The sequence below is a fragment of the Silurus aristotelis genome (genome assembly GCF_946808225.1).
Source record: "Silurus aristotelis genome assembly, chromosome: 1".
Lineage (NCBI taxonomy): Eukaryota > Metazoa > Chordata > Actinopteri > Siluriformes > Siluridae > Silurus > Silurus aristotelis.
Window position 1 is genome coordinate 32435032 of NC_139574.1, and position 21787 is coordinate 32456818.

At 42.9% G+C, this 21787-nt stretch overlaps 2 protein-coding genes across 3 annotated transcripts in view; both read right to left on the bottom strand.

Annotated features, from left to right (window-relative positions):
- Window positions 1–21787, bottom strand: part of znf574 (zinc finger protein 574) — a 76667-nt gene that overhangs the window by 22094 nt on the left and 32786 nt on the right. The gene's annotated exons all lie outside the window — the stretch shown is intronic.
- Window positions 1511–21481, bottom strand: gsk3ab (glycogen synthase kinase 3 alpha b). Of its 2 annotated transcripts, none has more exons than XM_083537869.1 (10): window positions 21109–21481; window positions 11899–12086; window positions 11082–11165; window positions 10816–10926; window positions 9135–9265; window positions 7654–7858; window positions 7391–7486; window positions 5319–5505; window positions 3679–3756; window positions 1511–3594 (listed from the first exon to the last, which is right to left on the bottom strand). In XM_083537869.1, exons 1-10 carry the CDS (start codon window positions 21281–21283, stop codon window positions 3530–3532), a joined length of 1320 nt encoding a protein of 439 aa, XP_083393995.1. In that variant the 5' UTR covers window positions 21284–21481; the 3' UTR covers window positions 1511–3529. The 2 variants fall into 2 exon arrangements, with proteins under 2 accessions (XP_083393995.1, XP_083393994.1); XM_083537868.1 differs by having other exon boundaries at window positions 1511–3597; window positions 21109–21472.

Genomic DNA, 21787 nt, shown 5'->3' on the forward strand with positions numbered 1-21787 from the left:
TGTCTATACAATATACAATAATTTTTATCAGGAATGGAATGAGAACATGAAATGTGTTGTGAAAAATTGAAGTTAAATGTCTTTTGCGCAGGTGAGCGCAAACATTTTGTCAAATGGAAATTTGCCAGGTCTTTGCCGAGACCATTGAGCTTGTCTCTTAAGATTTGATTGACCAGTTTAAACAGTGATTATATATTTAGGTTGTTAGGCTCAGCCCATACTGTAATATTGCCAATAGTTGACCTTTGAGCAGTGATTGAACTGTTTTTCATGAAGTGTGAACTCTGTGATTTAAGGTGTTGGACTTCTGATCAAAAAGTCACGAGTTCAAATCCCAGCACCACCACGTTACCTCTACTGGGACCTTGATTAAGGCCCTCACTTGCTCAAATGGTTGCAAACTTTCTAGAAAGTTTCCATGAAAACTTCATTTGGGGAATCTGGAAAATATTCCAAATTGAAAACTTACCAGGACTTTATAGGAATTGATGGAAAATATTTTTAAAAATCCCAGTTTATTCCTATTAATTACAATTAAGTTTCCAGTCTGGATTTTTGCAACCCTACTAGCTCAACTGTAGATAACTAAGTCGCTCTGGCTAATAATGTCTGCCAAATACCATAAATATAAACGTACAAAATAGTTAATAATCCTTGTAATGTTTGATAGAATTTTAAAATAAAATAAACAGTAGGCGTGTAGCAATGATAATCCCGCAGAACGTGTATAAAAGCTATATAGAGAAAACACAAAATCCTACTTGAAATTACTATTATAGTAACCAACTAATCCAGGTTAAACAAAGAATGGTATAAATCAAGCTACTCTATCGATGATCTAACAATAATTCAGAAACACTTTCCTTTTTCTTTCCATAACTTACCACCTGGTGGTGATGGTTTACCAGTTTGTCCAGCTTGGTAGATTTGGAAGCTGGTCAGACAACTGGAGTTTCTTTTCTTTTTAAGCAGTAGGGCTCTTGGTTAATGAATGGCTTGATAATTAGCAAATAAGTTAAATTACTGTAATTAAGGATGCAAAGGATCTTGAGAAGTTCAGGTTGTGATTGATAATCAGCATTCTTTTGTAATTGAAGCACAGCAAAATGAAAACTAGTGGAAAGTGTGGCAGAACGCAGACAAAATAAAAGCATGCAGATAGTGCAAGAGCTTCAGCTTATGTTCAGAACAAACAGCAGAATGAAAAGAAAGTGTGATATCTGATTTCATTAGTGGCATGGCTGTTGGTACCAGATGGGTTGGTTTTAAAATTTCTGCTTATCTGCAGGGATTGCTGGTGCCGGCCACAATTACACACTTCCACAGATCAGGCTTTTTCTTCATACTTGAAGCTCCCGCCCCGTATTTCAATGTATTGCGCCGCTGCGACACGATTGGCTGATGAGATGCACGCATTTGTTCCTAATAACAGGAACAGAGGATGTATGCTTCAGATGTATGATATTGTGAGGAAATAACTCCACTGCATGAGAAGAATCACTGGCAGAGACACTTTTCATCACTTTATTAACGAGCTTATTTAAACCAACAAACAAAAACACAGTTTCTCTCTCTCCCTCTCCCTCACTTAGCCCAGTCCCTGAGTCCCAGATGGGCTAAGCGGTCCGGCATTAATCTCTCTCTCTTTCGCACGCGCGTGCTTTTGTACGCCTGTGTGCCTGCACCTCCGGGAACATGCGGCGCGACGGGACACGCACGTTACGTTCAATATTCTTGAACACATTCCAAGATAATATCAAGTTTAGGATATGAATGTTGATTCTAAGGACAGGTCACACATACACAAGTCTCTACCCCATCAGATCATTAAAAAAAACCCCAAACAAACAAAACAAACAAACAAAAAAAAAAACAACAAAAAACACTGTCTGCAGTACAATAAATAAAATATTCGAAATAACATTTATGAGGAAGTGAGCACATGAAGGACTGCGGAAGAGAGAGAGAGAGAAAGTGTGAGAGAGTGATGGAGGGGAAGGAGTAAGAGACTCAGTTTTGTTCCATCCCCCCTTCTCGACCCCTCCTTTTAGCAGGGGTGAGAGGGGAAAACTTGAAATGCTATGTACAAATGAGAGCACTGGGAGAAAGAGACAGAGAGAGCTGGCCACTACCTGAACCAGCACTACTCCACTAGAAATAAAAATCAAGTTACAAGAACAGAATAACAATAATAACAAAAAAAAAAAAAAAAAAAAAAAGGTAAAAGGTACATGATATTTACATATCAGCAGTGAGAGAAGGGAGGAGTAAGGGATGGAGAGGGGACGGGTGGATGGACGGCTCCAGGTGGGAGTGGAGAGGCATTGGTGTGTGTGCGCACGCATGAGAGTGGGGGCTCTATGATACTTACAATGATATAGATTCGTCACAGATCAGCAGCCATTTAAATATTTAAATTTACTAACTCTACTGAAACACACGCACACACAATCGTTTCTATGATCTCAAATCCTATAGAATGATTTGCAAGAGCGGAGGATATCGCCGGGGACTTGCGCGTGCTCATGTGTATATATATATATACATATACACACACACGCACACTTTTCCTCACGCATGTATAATTTTTTTTTTTTTTTATCATGCCGAAACGATTAAGGGGTCATAAAATAACAGTACTGCTCTAGGATCAGCCTCTCTCCATCCCTATCACTAACATTCACGGGGATGTGAAAGACAAAAAAGTCTGACCCTATACCAGCACGTCTGAACTCTGACTGTTTTTTGGAACTTGAGCTCTAGATGGAGCCCTTGAACTGAACGACGGAGGAAAAGCGTTTGCTTTTACCGAAAGGGGGGGGGGGGGGGGGGTTGAAAAAAGAAAAAAAAACCCGCACCTTTTTGTCCTTTTACTGATAAAAACTCGGAGTATGGAAACATGACCGCCACGTCTACTCGCTGCTCCATAAAAACACTTTCACAATCGTGTAAAGAACATGGTCTCGTATAAGAAGAGGGGGGAAAAAAACAAAACAAAAAAAAGCTAAAAATTGTACAATTTTAAGAACAAACTTTTAAAAGAAGAAGAAGAAGAAAAAAAAAAGAATACACCTGCAGCAGTGTGGCTCCATCAGGTGTATTTTAGATTAAAACATAATTAAAAGTTTGGACCTTTTCAGAGACAGAGCAGACAGTAAAGGAGGAGGTGGAGTGGAAGGAAGGTGGGTGGCCTAAATTAGATTTTCCCCTCCTACCACTAGAGGTCAGAAATGCCTTGACAAACCATTCTTTACCTTTCAACCACATGGCCGCAAAATTCATCTGAAATGAACGAAACAGACTGACTAACACGTTCTCCTGCAAGATTCTAAATGTCTAACAAAGAGGTTTCGGGAGGAGGAGAAAAAAAAAAAAAAAAAAAAAAAGTCGGTGCAAAACACATCGGGGTTCTGGAGCTTTTGGAAAGGATGGAACGAGGGACAGGTGACGGGATGAGGATAAGGATGAAGGAAAGGAGGAGGTGGTGATGGTGGTGAGGGAGAACGGTGCAGAAACACAGAGGTAATGCTCAGGTGCTGTTGCTCAGGGCTCCTGGTGCAGAGCTGGTCTGGGCTGAGCCGTCCGACACGCTGCCTTCTGCAAGCACGGAGAGCATTCGTTACACACGGCCACAAACACACACTCGGGTTTATCAGAGGTATGGAGAGAGCTGTGTACCGTGAGAAACGGGCGTCGTCTGCGAGCGAGCATGAGGAGGAATGAGAGAGGAGTTCAACTGTGGCTGAATAGACAGCTCTGTGGAGAGAGAAGAACACACACATTTACATGATCATGAATGAATCAAGCCGACACGGTATTAAAACAACAACAACACACACACCGAGTAGATCCAGGTTTTCACTGTCAGCGTTCAGTCTTACTGGAGCTTATGCACAGAATTATATCTTGATCCAGCATAAGAGCTCCATGGTATGACTCCTCGTTATCTGCCGCAACTTTTAACTGTTTACACTTCCAGCTCTTTGTTCAGCCGATTCCGGTCTAATGATTGTTCCTCCATGGGTGACCGGGCTCTCGCTTCAAAATTATTCAATTCTTTCCCCACTGGGATTAAACAAGCTGTATCTCTTACAGAGGTGAAAAGAGAACTGATATTGTACTCAAGTGAATACTGGTACTTTGATGAATTTTTTTTTATAATTTTGTTTCTATTTATGTAAGTACAAGTTAGCAGGGTGGGGGGATTTGTTTATTCTGTGCGGCCAAGGGGTTGGGGACCACTGATTTAAGTGATGATATAAAAAAATAAACACACACAATGCTTGTCAAACGTTTAAAAACACCTAGTCTTTTGAAGACGCATGCATGTTGCATTCGGGGGAAACACACATGCATTAGGCAGTAAACAACTGGAAAGTCCTGTGGACATATGAGTCCAAATTTGGCATTTGTGGCTCTAACAGAAGAACTTATGTAAGATGAAGAACAGGGGAGAAGATGTTAGCAGACTGTTTCACCCCCACAGTCAAACATGGAGGTGGAAGCTTAATGGTTTGGGGTTGTTTTGGAGCAGGGAAGGTTGGAGAATTCTTCAGGGTGAAAGTAATACTAAACTAAGATGGCTACCATTCCATACTTCAACACCATGTAATTTCATTTGGATTGTGGCTGATTGGAACCAACCATGAAACGACCTGCCCAGTCAGCGCTCCTAAATCCTAATGACCTGTTCTGAGACGAACCTGGACCACAAGGTCAGAAGGAGATCCCCAACTAGTGAACGCCACCTTTGGTGAGTTTTACATGAAGCATTGCAAAGTATTTGTGCTGAATGTCTGGAGATGCCAAGAAAAATAAATAATGCCTTTTCAATGCAAATAAAGTTGAACATCTGCACGTTTATAGATTTATATCTATTTGTTTGGTCGAAGTAAATCCTCATAATATTAAATGAACAATGTCGTCGTGGAGAAACAAATAAAACATGTACGTGACTCAAAAACCATAAAAAGACGGTGTTTTCCCAACAGGCACTGTAAATATAAGCTTGTGGAGCCATTTGTTATACAAGTCTGGATAAAAGAAGTGTTCTAAAATGGTTTAATATGAATGCATTATCATTTCAATAAATCTACTGTCAGAACTGCTTTTAACTAAAATATCAACACATTCTGACCAATCAGATTTGAGTTTAATAGCGGTAAGTTTTTTGTTTTAGTCAACAAGCGTTTTTTTTTCAGAAATCTAATATTTAACTAAATGTATTTGTGCCATTTTTACTATTTAACATTACATTTGAATGTAAACTGAATTCGGCCCCAACTCGGTCGTGTGTTGGCGATGTGTTTTTCACTGACCCACAGGGCTGAAGTTGAAGAGCATGGGCAGCTCTCGGCTGCTGGGCAGACGAGCGTTGGGCTGGCGCAGTTCGTCGAAGAATGCGTGGGCACAGGCCTCTAACGGAGAGAGACGCGTCACCGGTGTGTATTCCAGCAGACGGGAACACAGAGAAATGGCCTCCGGGGGCGTCCTGGGTTTAAACACCTGAACCGCAGAAAAGTAGAGAGTGTCGTTACACGAAAAGGTAGAACACCGCTGCATTTTCCAAGTAGCTTAAAACACAACTGAATTCAATCCTCATTTTGTGAAACGTGTGTGAAAAATCTTACAAATTGTATTTGTTTTTGCATGAGAACTTATTACGTCCCAGATGTTACATATGCATAGTGTCATTATGGCTTAAAGCACCACTTTGAAATGCAGCACTTGGGAAAAACCTAGGAAGTAAGCAAGTCTTTTGTTTCCTTTTCCCACAAAATATATTGTAATAGATTGCCAAGAGTACAATGGCACCATTGACCTCATCCAGTCAGTGTGCACACTTTGTGCTTCCTATACACCACTGTTAAACAAGGGCTTTTATTTAAACATAAAGGAGCTGTATATTATTCTCTAACGCGGTGTTTAACCTCTCACGCTCTGAGAATTCTGTGACAAATTCTTGCATCATAATCGCTTTGCCAATAAAGTACTTGGCACGAATAAATGTCTTGATCACTGGAAAACCTCACCACATGCAACCACCATTACACCAATCCATTAGCTTTACATTTAGGTAAATTGCAGCTACCTCACTACCAGTTTACACAACTATTACAATGGCTACAAACACTATACGAAAAAAGGTTTGTAGAGACACAATATTTGTAGGCGCTTTTTGAACAGCCAATTCCACATTTAGTCCCCATTAACAGATAATAGCCTTCACTCTGCAGGGAAGATGTTCCACTAGATTTTGGAGTTCTCTTGTGGAGATTTGTGCTCATTCAACCCCCAAGGCATTAGTAAAGTCAGGTAGGTGGTGAGGAAACCTGGGGTGCAGTCAGCATTCAAGTTAATCCCAAAGGTATTCAATCTCGTCGAGATCAGAGCACCTCCAACTTTTTCCAACCACATATGGTTGGAGAAGTCAAATGCCCCAATGCTCTTATCTATATAGTATTTAAGAAGTGTTTTGTTATTTTCAGGTTAGTTACAATTTGTCATTTTCAGGTTAGTTACAATTTGTCAACATGTTTTTCAGTATTTAAAGATGAAATCTCTCTCTCTCTCTCTCTCTCTCTCTCTCTCTCTCTCTCTCTCTGGATACGTCTAAAGTGTCACTGTAGAGCAGTGAATAGGAAAGACTAAAAAGGTATTCTTTCTTTTTGCCACCCCAAATATACCAAGGCAGTCTAACTGAATATATACATATACACAGATCAGGCATAACATTATGACCACCTGCCTAAAATTGCGTTGGTCCCCCTTTTGCTGTCAAAACAGTTCTGACCCGTTCTTCAGCAGTTTGACCTACAGTAACTTGCTTGTTAGATCGAACAACACTGGTCAGCCTTCGCTCCACACGTTCATCAATGAGCATTGGTCGCCCATGACTATGTCGCCAGTTCACCACTGTTCCTTCCTTGGACAACCTTTGATAAATACTGACCACTGCAGATCAGAAACAGCCCACAGGAGCTAGCAGTCACAATTTGGCCCTTGTCACACTCGCTCAAATCCTTACGCCCATTTTTCCTGCTTCTAACATCAACTTTGAAGACAAAATGTTCACTTGGTGCCTAGGAAATCCCACCCACTAAGAGGTGCCATGATGAAGAGATAATCAGTGTCATTCACTTCACCTGTCATAAAGCTATAACGTCGATGTTATGCCTGGTCTGTGTATATAATCTTTTTCATTTATTTATTTTTTATACAGAAGAATCATTGGGGCATCAGTAGTCGCCACTGCGAATATATTCATAAACAGATACTCAAGGCAGGGCTCGAGAAGATCTGTATTCAGTTAAGCAATCATAATGTGCCACGGCTCACACAAGCACACTGTGTATAGGGCTTTCTGACGCTGCAATGGTAAAGCCCGTACCTTAGTCCAGGGATGCGCTTTGATCTGAGGGAATTTAAACTCTGTGTAGTTGGGATTCATTTCCCGGATCTGTTCTCTTGTGGGCGTGCCCAAAACCTGCGGTAAACAAAAGAGGATGGTTTTGTAATCTGGACACGAGTTCACACTGACCCTTTTAAAAGACCAAGAAGTTAAAAGATACCAATACTGCAGAATGACAAAAAAAAATAAAAATAAAAGCCCTTTAACCCCTGTGTGCATTATGGACATGTCTTCAGTCTCACCTTAATGATTTCAACTAGCTGGTCAACTCCGCTGTCACCGGGGAAAATGGGCTGGCCCAGCAGCAACTCAGCCAATACACAGCCGGCTGACCAGATATCGATGTTTGAGGTGTAATCTGTAGCTCCGAAGATAAGCTCTGGGGCACGGTAATACCGTGAGCAGATGTACGAAACGTTGGGCTCGCCACGAACTAACTGCTTTGCACTGCAAAAAGGACCAGAGACACAGGAGTTTCAGATACAACATAAATAAAAAAATATATATTAATAATAGCCAGAACTCTGCAGGTCATATACATGCTTGGCAACCATTAAACTGGCCAGTGTACAAAGTGGTATAAAAAAAAGATTAGTAGTTTTGTAACAGGCCAACAGATGGCAGCACAAGGCTGCACACACAGTCACATGGAGCACCGACCTTCCTAAGTCAGTGTGCTAAAACACACTGTTCCTGTGTGCAACTGGTGCTATTCTGAGCATGTGCGCATCCGGTCACCGAGCTCTCCTCCCGCGCGAGTTCTCGCCGGAAACAACGTGATCTCACTTCTACATACAAGTTTTGACACCGTTGTTGAGATCCAGAGCAAGTTGCAGAAGGTGCTTGACATGCTTCAAAAAGAAGACTTCCAGGACATATTCCAGAAGTGGCAGAAGCGCTCTGAGCAGGAGGACTATTTTGAAAATGGTGGTGTGTAAATGTTGATAAAGTTCTTTCTTGTAAACAGAGCCATTTTTATGCCTCATATAGCCTCAATATGCCTCATTTATAGTTTTTAAGTCACTTTATATTTAAGATATTTGGGTTTGCGGTAATGTTGAACAACCCATATCCAAAATTACTGATCAACCATCCGCGCATAATCAATCTGTGGCTTCATCCGACATTCTGGCTTCGTCCGAGCAGTTCATATTGGTCACTACATGCTTTTCAAGAGCTACAAAAGAGTGATTGAGTCCACACACGTCCTCTGCTTACAGTGTTATGCTGTGGCACAAACTCTGCGAAACACTCGTTGCAAAACTCGGTCCCTCACCACACTCCTAACCACACCCTGCCCCATGTTTTACTAGAATGTCTTCTGAATACTCTCTGAATACGTCTAGTTTGCATCATATTAATTTATAATTTGCACAAATTGTTTCCAGGTTATGGGGATGTTAGACTAGAAATATTGTTCACTTTAGGCACTGAACCTATTTGGCATTGTGAGATTTTAATAACTGTACTTTGTGTGATAAAACAAATAAAGGAAATGAATCAGTCATTTTCAGAAACAATGAAACATCAATTTTGATCCTAATATTAAAACCAAAAAAGGGATTAAAGGCAACGTAATTCACTTTTCTTTTTTCATTTAAAAAAAGAAATAAATGAAAAAATAAAAAAATGTAAACGAACAAACGCAACAAACACAACCCCAAACTTAAGTTTGAGAGTAGCTATGTCTAGCTAGAAAACAAAAACAGAACCCCGTACACACCTTCCAAAATCACACAGCTTGAGAACGGCGGTTTCAGGGTCCACTAGCAAGTTTTGTGGTTTGATGTCTCTGTGGCAGACGCCTTGGGAATGGATATATGCCAAACTGCGGAATAACTGATACATATACACCTGCAAGAGAGAGAGAGAGAAAGAGGTTTTTCATGACTTTCCAATCTACGTACTCGCTACATGATGTAAACACTGCCCGCCTGTCTATACCCGTATTATACAAGCACACCTTTTAACCATTAACAAGTAGATTTGAATAATACAGCGGATCACATTAAACACACATCAGATCACAACGGGTGAAAAGAAATTGAATCATACTGGATACCATTAATGATATGGACTGTGTATTGTGTTTGGAAAGTAAGGATGCCACATCGTTTGACAGAAATGAAAACTATTAAACTACAGAGGGTTGAATTCCAAGACACCCCCAGGAAACTAACGTGAAAAAATGCATAGCAGCAACTCAAAACGGTACTCGGTGCACGTGACGACGCCGAGTCATGCTCCCAAATGAGATGACGATGGGTGTCCTGGGGTCTCCTCAGATCTCCTGACCAGATCTAGATTAGGGCATCACTGAGCTCCTGGACAGTCTGAGGTGCAACCTGGCTCCGTCGGATGGACCGAAACAATGTCCCAGAGCTGTTCTATTGTATTTTGGTCCTGTGAGACCAGGAACCGTTGTGCACCAGGAGGAACCCAGGACCCACTGCCCCAGTGTGGAGTCTGACAATATAGCCAAGAATTTCATTCCGATACCTAATGGCAATGTCAGGGTGCTGTTGTCTAGCCTGTAGAGGTCTGTGCGTCCCTCCATGAATATGCCTCCCCAGACCATTGCTGACCGACTACTAAAACGATCATGGTCTCCATAGCTTCTCCAGACCTATGGCAAAAGTCAATCAAGCTCCACAGTGCCAGGCCGTGAGCCACTACAGTACGTCGGGCCCTCAAGCCACCCTCGTGAAGACATTTTCTGATCATTTGGTCAGAGATATTCCTGCTGGAACGGCCTGCTGGAGGTCATTTTTCTAGTGGTCTTGCGGTGCTCATCCTGAGCAGAAACCGGTCCTGCTGATGGCTTAAAGACCTTCCATGGCCCTGTCCAGCTCTGCTAGAGTAACTGCCTCTCTGGAATCTCCTCCATGCTCTTGAGACTGTGCTGGGAGACACAGATTCCCTTTGTGCAATGGCAGGTATTGATGTGTCATCCTGGAGTCGTTGGACTGCCTGTGAAAGCTCTGTAGGGTCCAGGTATCACCTCATCCAAATATCTCCATTACTCACGAATATTACAGAGAACCCTTCTGACAGGTAGTATTTAATTTTTAATCTTAAAAAAAAATATATATATATACACGTCATTTATTATATAGAAGCCAGATACTGCTATAAATGACTTTTCATGCATGATTGGGATCCTTGGAAAAAACACGTGACGGTAAAATATCTACGCAAGCCCTCTGCTCAACCAACCAACCCACCCCAAGCCCAAGCTCAAAATGTTAGCACATGCAGTCAAGCTCCTGCGATCACAGAATCCCTGGAGCATTGCTTATCCTCAGTTAATTTTCATTCAGTGTGCATATATGAGAAAGAGAGAAAAAGAGAGGGAGAGAGAGATGCAGCATGTTATTAAAGTCCAAGGCCCTGCATCAGCTTACTTTGACGTAGATGATGGGTATGGTGGTCTTGGCCTTGTTGAAGTGGCGTGCAACTCTGTACACAGTCTCTGGTACATAATCCAGCACCAGATTCAAATACACTTCATCTTTCTGGAACAGATACATAGAAAAGATGAAATAAATAAAAAGACAAAACTATCAGAAAGTAAAAAATAAATAAATAAATAAATAAATAAAAGAATCATATCTAGAACTCTAACGAGGTCCAAGACAGAGAGCAGCTTTGCTTTATGTAGAATTATCACCTTTTCTCCGCTGGAATAGAAGAAGTAGCGTAGCCTAACAATGTTGCAGTGGTCCAGCTTTCGCATAATCTGTAATTCTCGATTCTGCAGAAAGGAGAAAGGCAGGTTTCAAAATCCACTCGTCGTGTCCAAATAAAAGCACGTTTCTCTGACGTGATTCATTAAATATATAGGAATAAAAAGAGCTGGCCGTTGCACGGTACAATTTTACACTATTTTCCCAAAACGGCCATTTATTTACCGCAGAAATACACCGGTCCATGTACACTCAGCATGATTACCCCAAAAAGAACATTGAATTACAATACATCAAGACCAGTTTATTTTTCTCTACTGCAATTATAGAACCTTCAAGTTGCCAGATATTATCAAAAAAAGCATCAATACCACATTCAGTTCCGTCCCCAATACTTGCGGATTTAAAAACTACATGGACTTAAGAATCTCCTTAAGCACACTCCAAAATCTAGTAGAAATAAGTGCATACTAATCTTGTTTTCAGGTGTCCACACACATAAGTCCATGTAATAGAAGCAACACAGAGCTCACGCCTTCTTTATTCTGATGTGAACGTGTGCAGTTGTACCTAATAGTGGATGGTGAGTTGAACAAAAAGATTAGGATTTTACTCGATCAGTGATTAAAGTGTTGCTCAAGCGGTTTTTTTCTATATCTATGTAAACCTCCGCAGCACTATTAAAGACGGGTCGAAGGTTTTCTACTTCGAATCGGTTTTACTTTACGTGCCTTGCAGAAAATATCGTAACAAAGCGTTTTCGTAGGTATTCTGATGTTAATAAGTACTCATTATTCTTACCTTAAACCGCTTGTCCTGCAGCACCTTCTTGATGGCCACCATCTCCTGGCTGTCGCTGAGTCGGGCCTGATACACCACCCCGAACGAGCCATTACCAATCACTTTAATGTCCGTGTAGGACACTTCCTGTGGGCGATCTGGACCTTGTCCAGGTGTGGCTACCACTGTGGTCACCTTCCCGCTGTCCCCTAGACGAAGCATGAAACAGAATTAGACTCCGACACTGTTTATGGGCTGCTCCTGCATGTCGAATCAGATGTAGAGCTCGTTAGCGTGAAAGAGAACTCCGATTGGCTATGTGGCTTAACGAACAAGCACATGAGAAAGAAAAACTGACGAAAGGCAAACAGACACTTGTCATTCTTGCTCGTCTTTGCAGGCGGGATTGAAAAAAGCGACACGGATCCGTTAGTGATGACCGCGGCAGGTGTGAACGCCGCTCGCGTTAATATTCGCAGTTCTAGCGCTTCTTGTTTCCCTGTTTGGATGCCGAATACAGTTATGTTCTCTCACACAGGTGCAGAACGCACCCACGCGGTTTGGCGTGTCACATGCGCCTGCCTAATAATCGGCATAATTTGCCGCAATCAGCAGATGCCGAGTAATACATTTTTTTTTTTTTACCCAAAAATCATCCTGGTTAATCGCCAGGTCAATCAATCGGTCGACAGATATCACAGTGTAGTGCACGTACAACATCCTGACTATTATGATGCCTTGTTTTGGGAACCAATAAAATCTGAGGAGCCGTGCAAGCCTTCAGTCTGTAGCCTTAAACCATTGCGTCAAACATTTAACCAATTTAACCGTTGTGCATTGTTCGTACAAAGGTTTTCTCCTGAACAAAAGAAAGTGAAGACAGATTGGGCAGTGTCCACGCGCTGCCACAAAAGCCAGGACGTTTCTTATAGACAGAAAGGCTTTGGCGCAACACCAGCGTTGCTGTTCGCCCGTCACGCTTTCAGCTTAAGCTGCACAAAATTAGCAAGCTTTTTTTTTTTTTTTTTTTTTACAAAAGCAAAGAGATTAATGTTTTGTCTATATTTCTAAGATAGTAAGCTCACTGCTTTCATGCACAGCCTGTGCCAATAAGCCATTTAAATTGGTCTTGCACATGTAAATACCAGTTACGCTCCGTTGTGAATTAATTCATACTTTATCACTTTATTATCATCAACCAATAGACTTATTATATAAAAACAGAAAATACAGTGTGTAATGCGAACATGTAAGATGTCAAACAATATATATATATATATATGTAGATAACAATATATATATATATAGACTGGGTTTGTTCACAAGAAACTTTACAACTGTACTTTATTTGTCTACATGGTGCTCCTGATACTTCTGAAATATGTCCTGAAAGTCTTCAAGCGTGTCAAGCACCTTCTGAGATGTGCGCTCGATCACCGCAATGCCGTCAAACGCCGACCTTTGAACCGTATATTCGGCTTCGCGAAGTGTGCCACCTAAAACACCTCATACGTCTTGTTGTCACACGTATGACATGCCGAACGTCTCCGCCGGCAGAGTTTTGCCCGGTTTCATGCGGAATAGCAGCAGTAAGAACCGTTGGTCTCTGAACCTTTTAAAACCACCTCGTACACTGTTAAGTTCATACATCACGGTAGTGTGATTTGCTCCTTTTGCTAAATGATGTGCTGTAATTTGTTATAATATTAATCCACACTAATCCATACTGATCCCCCGTTCTTTGGGGTCATTGGAACGCATCTCCACGTAATTCGAGGGATTACCTGTATTCAGTGCTGCACTGTCATGGTCTTGTTGTGTAGTTTGCACATGTGCCCTTTGTGTAGTGTCCTAATGAGTATTGCCTCTTTTGTTAATTCATCTTGTTTCATTTAGCACCTTTCGTTTCACTGTGTACGACAAGAAACTAGAAGTGAAAATCGTTATGATTGTAATCTCAGTATGCATACGTAGAGTAATATGCACAATATAAACATTTATCCTGTAGAAGATGTTGAGGTTTTCGTTGGGAGTGACGAGGATGGACAAGATTAGAAATGAGTTTATTAGAGGGACAGCGCATGTAGGATGTTTTGGTGACAAGGTGAGGGAGGCGAGATTGAGATGGTTTGGACATGTGCAAAGGAGGGACATGAATTATATTGGTAGGAGAATGCTGAAGATGGAGCCACCAGGTAGGAGAAAAAGAGGAAGGCCAAGGAGGAGGTTCATGGATGTGGTGAGGGAAGACATGCAGGTAGTTGGTGTGAAAGAGGCAGATGTAGAGGACAGGGTGGTATGGAGACGGATGATCCGCTGTGGTGACCCCTAATGGGAGCAGCCGAAAGAAGAAGAAGAAACATTTATCCTGTAGCAAATCGGTGAAGAGAAAATACGCGCATTAAAAGAAGAAGTGAAGCGGACACGACGCGTCGCCGTTTCCACGTTAAAAACGGTCAAACCTGAAGTACCTGATTTGCGTCTGCACAAGTGTCTGGCTGCATGAAATGTACCCGGAAAAGTCATTTCCTTTCTTTTTAATCGCGCATGCTTCATACCTGGCCACTCCCGTTCCTCATCTCCGGGACAATCCAGCTCTTTGCATCACAATGCTGCCAATATGCAGCTTGTTCGCTCGCGCACACACACACCCAGCAATAGATTTCCTGCTTTCAAATACTGGCACTTCGAACGATTACATGCCCGCACACACCCTCGGTTTCGATATATCTTATAGCTCCCGGTGGCATCGAGCAAGGTGAGCAAGTTATCGCTGACGCTGCAGGAACACGCCCTTCAGCATATTAAAACATGGGTGGAGAGAAACCGGGGCTGCGATTCACACACACAAAGCACGGGAGATTAGGAAGCCGGTTTCTGGGTCAGTCTCTTGTAGCTGTCGCTGAGGAGGGATCTAAATCCTGGGCCTGCACTTTGTTAGCTACGTCGTGCAGGAGGATCTGAGCCTTTGTTTCGCTCGGACACGGAGAAGTCCACCGTGAAGCCGTTGTTCAGGCGATCGAGCGAGAGAATGAAGCTTCCTATTTGATTAACAGACTCTGTTGTCTAATACTAGGCTTGTGCGATATAACGAGATTATTGCTCTCCCTGGACGATATTACGCTGAGGTTTATTCTAATTATGTTCCCATAACCAAGCTTTTCATGCACACAAAAAGTGCACTGCGCGGCCAAAAAGTATGTGGACACCCGACATCACGTCGATCTTCCCCAAACTGCTGCCACGGCACGACACAGAATGTCTTTGTTTGCTATAGAAGTGCAATTTGCCCTTCACTGAAACTAAGAGGCCCCTAACCTGTTCCAGCATGACCAAGCCCCTGAGCACAAAGCCATCTCCACGAAGACGTGCTGTGCCAAGATCAGCGTTGAAATAAAGAAAAAAGAAAAAACTTCCTGTAGAGCCCCTGATCTCAAGCCCCTTACGAACCGCTTCGAGATGAACTCGATACAGACCTGTGCACTTTACGCCATATCCTGACCTCACTAACGCTCATGAAGCTGGAGGAACTCAAATCCCGACAGCGTCAGTGCAATGCCTTCCGAGAAGAGTGCAGCTTTTTATAGTGCGCCGGACTAATAGAGCTCAGTCGCTTTCTGCAAAGGTGAACTCTATATAAAATTCAACAGATCAACTTTATGACCACTGAAAGGGGAAGTGAATAACGCTGATTAACTCGTCATCATGGCACCTGTTAGTGGGTGGGATTCATTAGGCAGCAAGTGAACATTTTGCCCTCAAAGTTGACGTGTTAGAAACGGGAAAAATGGGAACGCGTAAGGATTTGTGCGAGTTTGACGAGAGCCGAATTGGGACGGCTAGACGACTGGGTCGGAGCGTCTCCAAAAGCGCAGCTCCTGCTTTGTGTTCCTGGTCTGCAGGGGTCGGTATTCGGGCTGCACTGTCGAGAAAAATATTCTAATCAACCTTATCCAGCGGATTTGGGGAAAAAGTGTCATGTTGCGATCATTTTATTGTTTACATACTTCAATACAGGCAATTTTGCATCCATTTTTATTAAATGTTTAACCTTTTTTAAAATAAAAGGTTTAATGTATTATATTGTGGTGGGAGGGCAGAGCCATGAGGGGTTGAGATGAGTGAGATCTGTTACAGATTGGTCACATTGCCAAGTGATGTAGCCACTTTAATTTAACGAATATTTCGCAGTTCCTCTCTCTGCTCCGATTTGATGATCTTAAAGCTAAAATATCACCATATAACATGGGTAGCTTTTTTTTTTTTTTTGGCGACCAGTTCAGTGTGGATCTGCTCGGCATCCACCTTCACCTGGTCTGCATGCCGGAAAGTCAAATGACCACACACGTGCACTGCCTAAGCCGAGACCACACGTGCACTTAATGATCGAAGGGTCAGAACTGTTTTGGCAGCAAAAGGGGGAACAACACAATATTAGGCAGGTGGTCATAGTGTGAATGTTACAAAATTGAGTACGTTTACTGCTATGGTAAGTTGCACAGAGGAATTCTGATGATAAAATCATACACTCAAACTGCTTGCCTGGTACCTGAAATCCGTGTTTTCCTGCCTTAACATGCTTCTAGAGGATTTAATTGTCGGTCGCGGCATTTTAAAACGGCACGTCGTTCGAAAGGACGAAAAAAAGAAAAAGTAAATCAATATCGCACGGGCCTAGCCTATACAAGCGGCATTGATTAACGAGCAGCGTGATGCCTTTACTGGTCACGCAGTGTGGCTGAGCACCTAAACAAGTCGCAGCGGTAGACTAAGCGCGCCACAGCGTCGGGTTGCCTAGCCAGTTGGCATGTTGCATAACAACAGCAAAAGCGAAGAGGCCTTTGAGTACACAGCCAATTGTGCCCTCGGGGACATGCCGACACATGGCACTACTGGGAATTGAACCTAAATCTTTTGGCGGGGTGTAGATCTGCAATCCTTTCTCTCGGCAAATCCTGCAGGGGTTTTGCGGGAACCAAAAAAAAGAAAAATTGTGCACGAAAAGTCAAAGCAATTTTTCACACTTATTTACACCTACAACGTGGATATGGGAGATGTGGAGCTCTAAATACGGGTAGCGTTTTGGACAGTGCACTGAAAACACTGCGTTTTCGAAGAACCAGCTACACTGAGGTGAAAGTGTCGCGTTTTCATTTAAACACCGAGTGACACAGATTTAGTTTCTATTTGCTGTTATGATAGCCTCCACTCTTCTGGGAAGATGCCTCTAGATTTTGGAGTGTGCTAATGGAGATTGCTACTGGTGTGGGTGAGGTAAGGAGAGGAGGTCCTGGTGTGAAGTCAGCGTTCTGAAGCCTTCAACAGGGTTAAGGTCGGCGCTCTAGAGACGACCACTCAAGAGATTCCACACAACCAATATAAATCATATGTTCATGTACGCATAAGGATACCGTCATGTTGGAACAGGTTTTGGACTCCTATTTCAAGTGAAGGGAAATTTTCATGGTACCGCAATTTTCATGGTACCGCATCCAAAGACAACTGTGTGTACATACAACTGATGGGATTCTTGGATTTAGCTACAGGAGGATAATGCTGAATGTTTGAAACCACTCAAGAGGATTTTTTTCCCCAAGTATTTTTATCACTTCCACTTATACTCTGGAATAAAAAAATTTAGATTTGAAAGTTTTCTTGTTGAAAAATGTATTTAGTTTTAACAGTAGTGCGCAAGAGTGTATCTCTATTGTATAGAATTAGCACTTGTGCACAGACCATTCAAAGAGAAATGCCTTGTCTCCTCATTATATTTATGGCATTTGGTAAAAACCCATACCTTTATCCAGAGCGACTTACAACTGTGCAGCTGAGGGTTAAGGGCCGTGCTCAAGGACCCTTAACCCTCAAGATTTGAACTAAAGATCTAATCCAAGGTCTAATGCCATAACCATTGAGCTAAGACCTCAATCAATACATTATGAAATATTCAGTCCTACACAAAAGTGGACAATGGGGGTGGACGATGCAATGCATTCCTGAAGTAAATGATAATGTTCACATTGGATCTTCTCGACCAATAACATGGGCCTAGATATGAGTCAGAATTATTGATTCACTCAAACGACACACATATATATATATATATATATATATAGTTAATAGTATACATACATACGGTTTGAGTAAATGCAATTTTTGGTGTCCAACTCACTACTGACCACTCAATTCACCGCACTGATATGTTCAACCGTGGCAGCTACGAATCCACAAATCTCCGAGCTGCCACCATTAAACCTACACCTGTGTATCCCATTTGGTTAGGAAGCACTAAAACATTTGGTCAGCCTGCCAGCCCTAGTAGTGTAAAGCTGTCTTCATAATGCATCATTACAAATTAGGAGGCAATCACTGAGTGACTACACGAGCATTTAAACTTCCTAATGGACGTTCTGCAAGAAATCTAATCGATCATACTTTTTTTTGCTCATCTCGGAACACAACTCGCGTACAAATGATTTGATTCACACTACGGATGGGTGGCAAAAAGGAATAACCGACATAAAGCGTATCGGCATGGTGTCCGCCTACGACACGCCTCCGGGAAAAACGCCCTGTTCTTCACAGTGATATTCCTGGCGTCGTGTTTCGATGATGATGGACAGTACTATCTAACGCAGCAGTCACCACATCTGGCTCAGAGTCTCTTCATCAAACCCCATGGTGACATTTATTGAACGCAGTCTGACGGTCTTTTACGCACGTTTGAGACCTTTCACCTGGACGAAAGGTCTCCTGATCCCTAAATCGTGCATTCGATGGAGGAGCGGGTGGGGGAAAAGAGAAACATTGTGGAGGAAAGATTGGGATGATGCAGTGACGGTGAGGACGGTTCTACAAAGAACTGGATGTACAGTGCAAAAGAAATTCTAAATAAAAGACGACTGAATCCGATTTCCTCTCCGACTAGCGCTGGCTGGTCGCGAAGGCTCCGCGCTGCACGACAGAATATTAAACGCGCTTGAGAATCTCTCGGCATCTGCAACAACTCGCGCCACAGCGGCGTTCGCTGAGCTAAGCGAGTTACAGAGCCCCAAAAATTAACTTGAGACAAGAAAATAGGGACTCAAATCATGGAACAGGAATTCGATAAGTCTCTCTGGCACAAAAAAGAAAAAGTCTCAATTTATATTTTATAATCCACTTTAAACATTATGGCACATTGAGGTACGCTCCTGTCTCCGGAGAAAAGCGTCTAAATGCAGTGCAGTACTCTCCGGGAGGGCTCTGATAACACCGCATGGCTTTTTACCACGTAAAACAGTTCCAGGACAAAACGGCGCCTTATGTGCTATGGTTAGGAGAATAAGTGCGCTTGTAGGAGCACCAAAATGTGTGTGCGTGCGCGCGTCAAGTTAAACCAGTTAATAGGTGCAAGTGGAAAACGTATATAGTTTAATCTTTGGCGAGGAGAAGCACAGAAAGGTTAAATTCCCATGTGCTAGGTGAGATTCCGCGAGTTGATTTATTCCCTTCTGAAACAGGAAGTCAGATTGATGGCATGTAGTCACTAAATGCACGACTGTCTGATTTACGAAACGTGCAACTATATGTGAGAAACGGCGCATGCCACGCCCGATTTCAACACTCAAGAGTGCGTTTGTTTGTGATGGGAAAAATTTCTCACACCGCTGTTTTCACCTTGAGGAGGAGATCCTACATGGAAAGACAAAGCGCTGACCGGTAACGTTTGAGTTCGGAGTGACCGTAACGGTGACAGAGAGCCACGGGGTCCGACAAAGGTGGTGCTTTTGATAAACTATATGTAAAACACTCCAGCACTGAACCGATGCAAGCTACCTTTGAACGTGTCGCGTAACCACGTGTGCACAAAAAGCCCCGTTTGCGAGTACAACGAAGTACGGCGTGTCGCGCCGCCTCGAAACTCACGTTTAAGAACTTTGACCTTCCGATTTGTATCGCATGAACACAAGTGACCCATTAGAGAGCGAAAAGTCACGGCGTGACAGAAAGCGCATACTTTAAGTTCATATTGTGATACTGTTGCAAATGGCAGCATGGTTTGGGGGTGGGTCCTCTAAAACCGTAATTCAAGGAGAGCAAGGTCGTACTCTGGCGGTCCTCATAACACTGAGATTTCACATTTACACAGTGCTTCTGATTCACTGGTCATCCACGGGGTGATGATGATGATCGTAACATATCAGACAACCATTTCCATCAAGCGCGACCGGAGATATAAACCCGTTCACAGACCACCATACCCAAACTCCAACGATCCTTCGAGAAGAAATAGAAGAGATATAAAAAAAAGCGTACATGGCCAGATTTTTAACGTCGTCGTATTTAGCTGTCCCATTTTTTCACGGCCTTACTGCGACCGAAGCTCAAGGTGTCGCTTTTCTAGAACAAGACCCCGCCCATGGAGGCGGGACACGTGCTTTCAAGAGCATTTAATTGGACCAACCCGAGAATAGTGCAGGATGAATCCTCTTTTTTTTCCCTCCTCTCACAGAAATGTGTTATCTGGTCATATTTACGCGTGTTAGTCTGCAGGGGGGAGAATGCTTTAAACCCCTCATTTCCATGGCAGATTTCACGCACTGCCCCATGGAGAAGGAGAACAAGGTCGTACTGCGGCTGTCCTCATGACAGTCATTAGAGATTTCACATTTACCCCCTCCATCCTTCTGATCAGGATTCGAGACCAAGTCACTGTCCAACCAAATGGTCCGACTACAGACATCAGCATCATACAATTATAATAATGATGGAGGAAACATCTCAGACGTCTATCTCCATCGAGCTGTATAGTGCAGGATGATGTCCTCAGACCACCAAAACGAACTAATCAGTTCAGCTTTGTTCTAATGATCAATCGAGGAGAATCATGACTGATAGAAATTAATATCGAAACCTGGTTCTATCAAACGCTCCTTTTTATTTTTTTGTAATCCACCACAGCTTTCGCCTCAATCCTATCAGGAACCCCGGTTGCTCTTCACCTTCGCTGCCCTACTCGAGATTTCATTAGCATCCAGTCGGTCCCGTATTCACCCTTTCACCAAAAAAAACAAGGCTAGCTCGGCTTAGCAACCGTCCGCTAAGTAGGTTAGCGCTTTTTTTTTACGCGCAACAAAAATATCGCATTCGGGCTACTATTAATCGCAGATGTGTGTAGATTTATATATAGAGAGATAATTATATGCGCTCCGGAGAGGGTCGGCCTGGGTTCAGTGAAACGATACTTACTGCTGAGCTTCAAGTTTCCAAAGCCAGTCGAAGTAGCGCCGGAGGCCTGAGCAGCCCCGGACTTTCCTGCAACGCTCCCACCCGCGACGGCGCTTCCGGCGGCGGCTGCAGCGGCTCCCGGAGCCCCCGGCGGCTCGGCAAACGAGCTGGTCCTGGGCCGCCCGCTGCCGCTCATTTTCTTTTCTGTGAGTGTGCAGGGGCGAAGGGGGGGGAGAAAGAGCGCCGACAAACTAGGGCCTGGCGTTCACTGGCTATGTCGATTTCGAACCACAAGCCCTATTATATAAAAAAAAACATATAGCTATAAAGACAACCTGAATGGTGTAGCGGCGGGGCTGGAGCTCCGTCTTCTCTTTCTTCCCCCTGTCTGGTTGTGTGGTCCGACCTGACGTACAGCAACGTGCTGCTCGCATTGCCTTATGGGTAATGAAGTTCATTCAAACTCATTCGGTGGCTCCGCTCGCTTCTAAATAGAAATAATACGTGTAATATTGGACACTTTAGCACAATGGACTGGTTGCGTCCATTGATTTTATTTACACTGAGAAACAATTTTGCATTTTTTTTAAAATATCAACTCATCATCTACAAAAACTACAGACTATCTATTATTGCAAATCGAACTAAAGATACACAAATTCGGACCATGTCGATCAAAATCTACCCCCCTTTAATCTAA

Excerpts from the sequence above, each read along its gene's own strand:
- gsk3ab (XM_083537868.1), bottom strand. The coding sequence starts at position 21,283 with ATGAGCGGCAGCGGGCGGCCCAGGACCAGCTCGTTTGCCGAGCCGCCG. Across the intron at positions 9,266-10,815 it reads TACCCATCATCTACGTCAAA|GTGTATATGTATCAGTTATT; the intron begins GTAAGCTGATGC and ends TCTCTCTTGCAG. Across the intron at positions 7,487-7,653 it reads AGCTAGTTGAAATCATTAAG|GTTTTGGGCACGCCCACAAG; the intron begins GTGAGACTGAAG and ends TGTTTACCGCAG.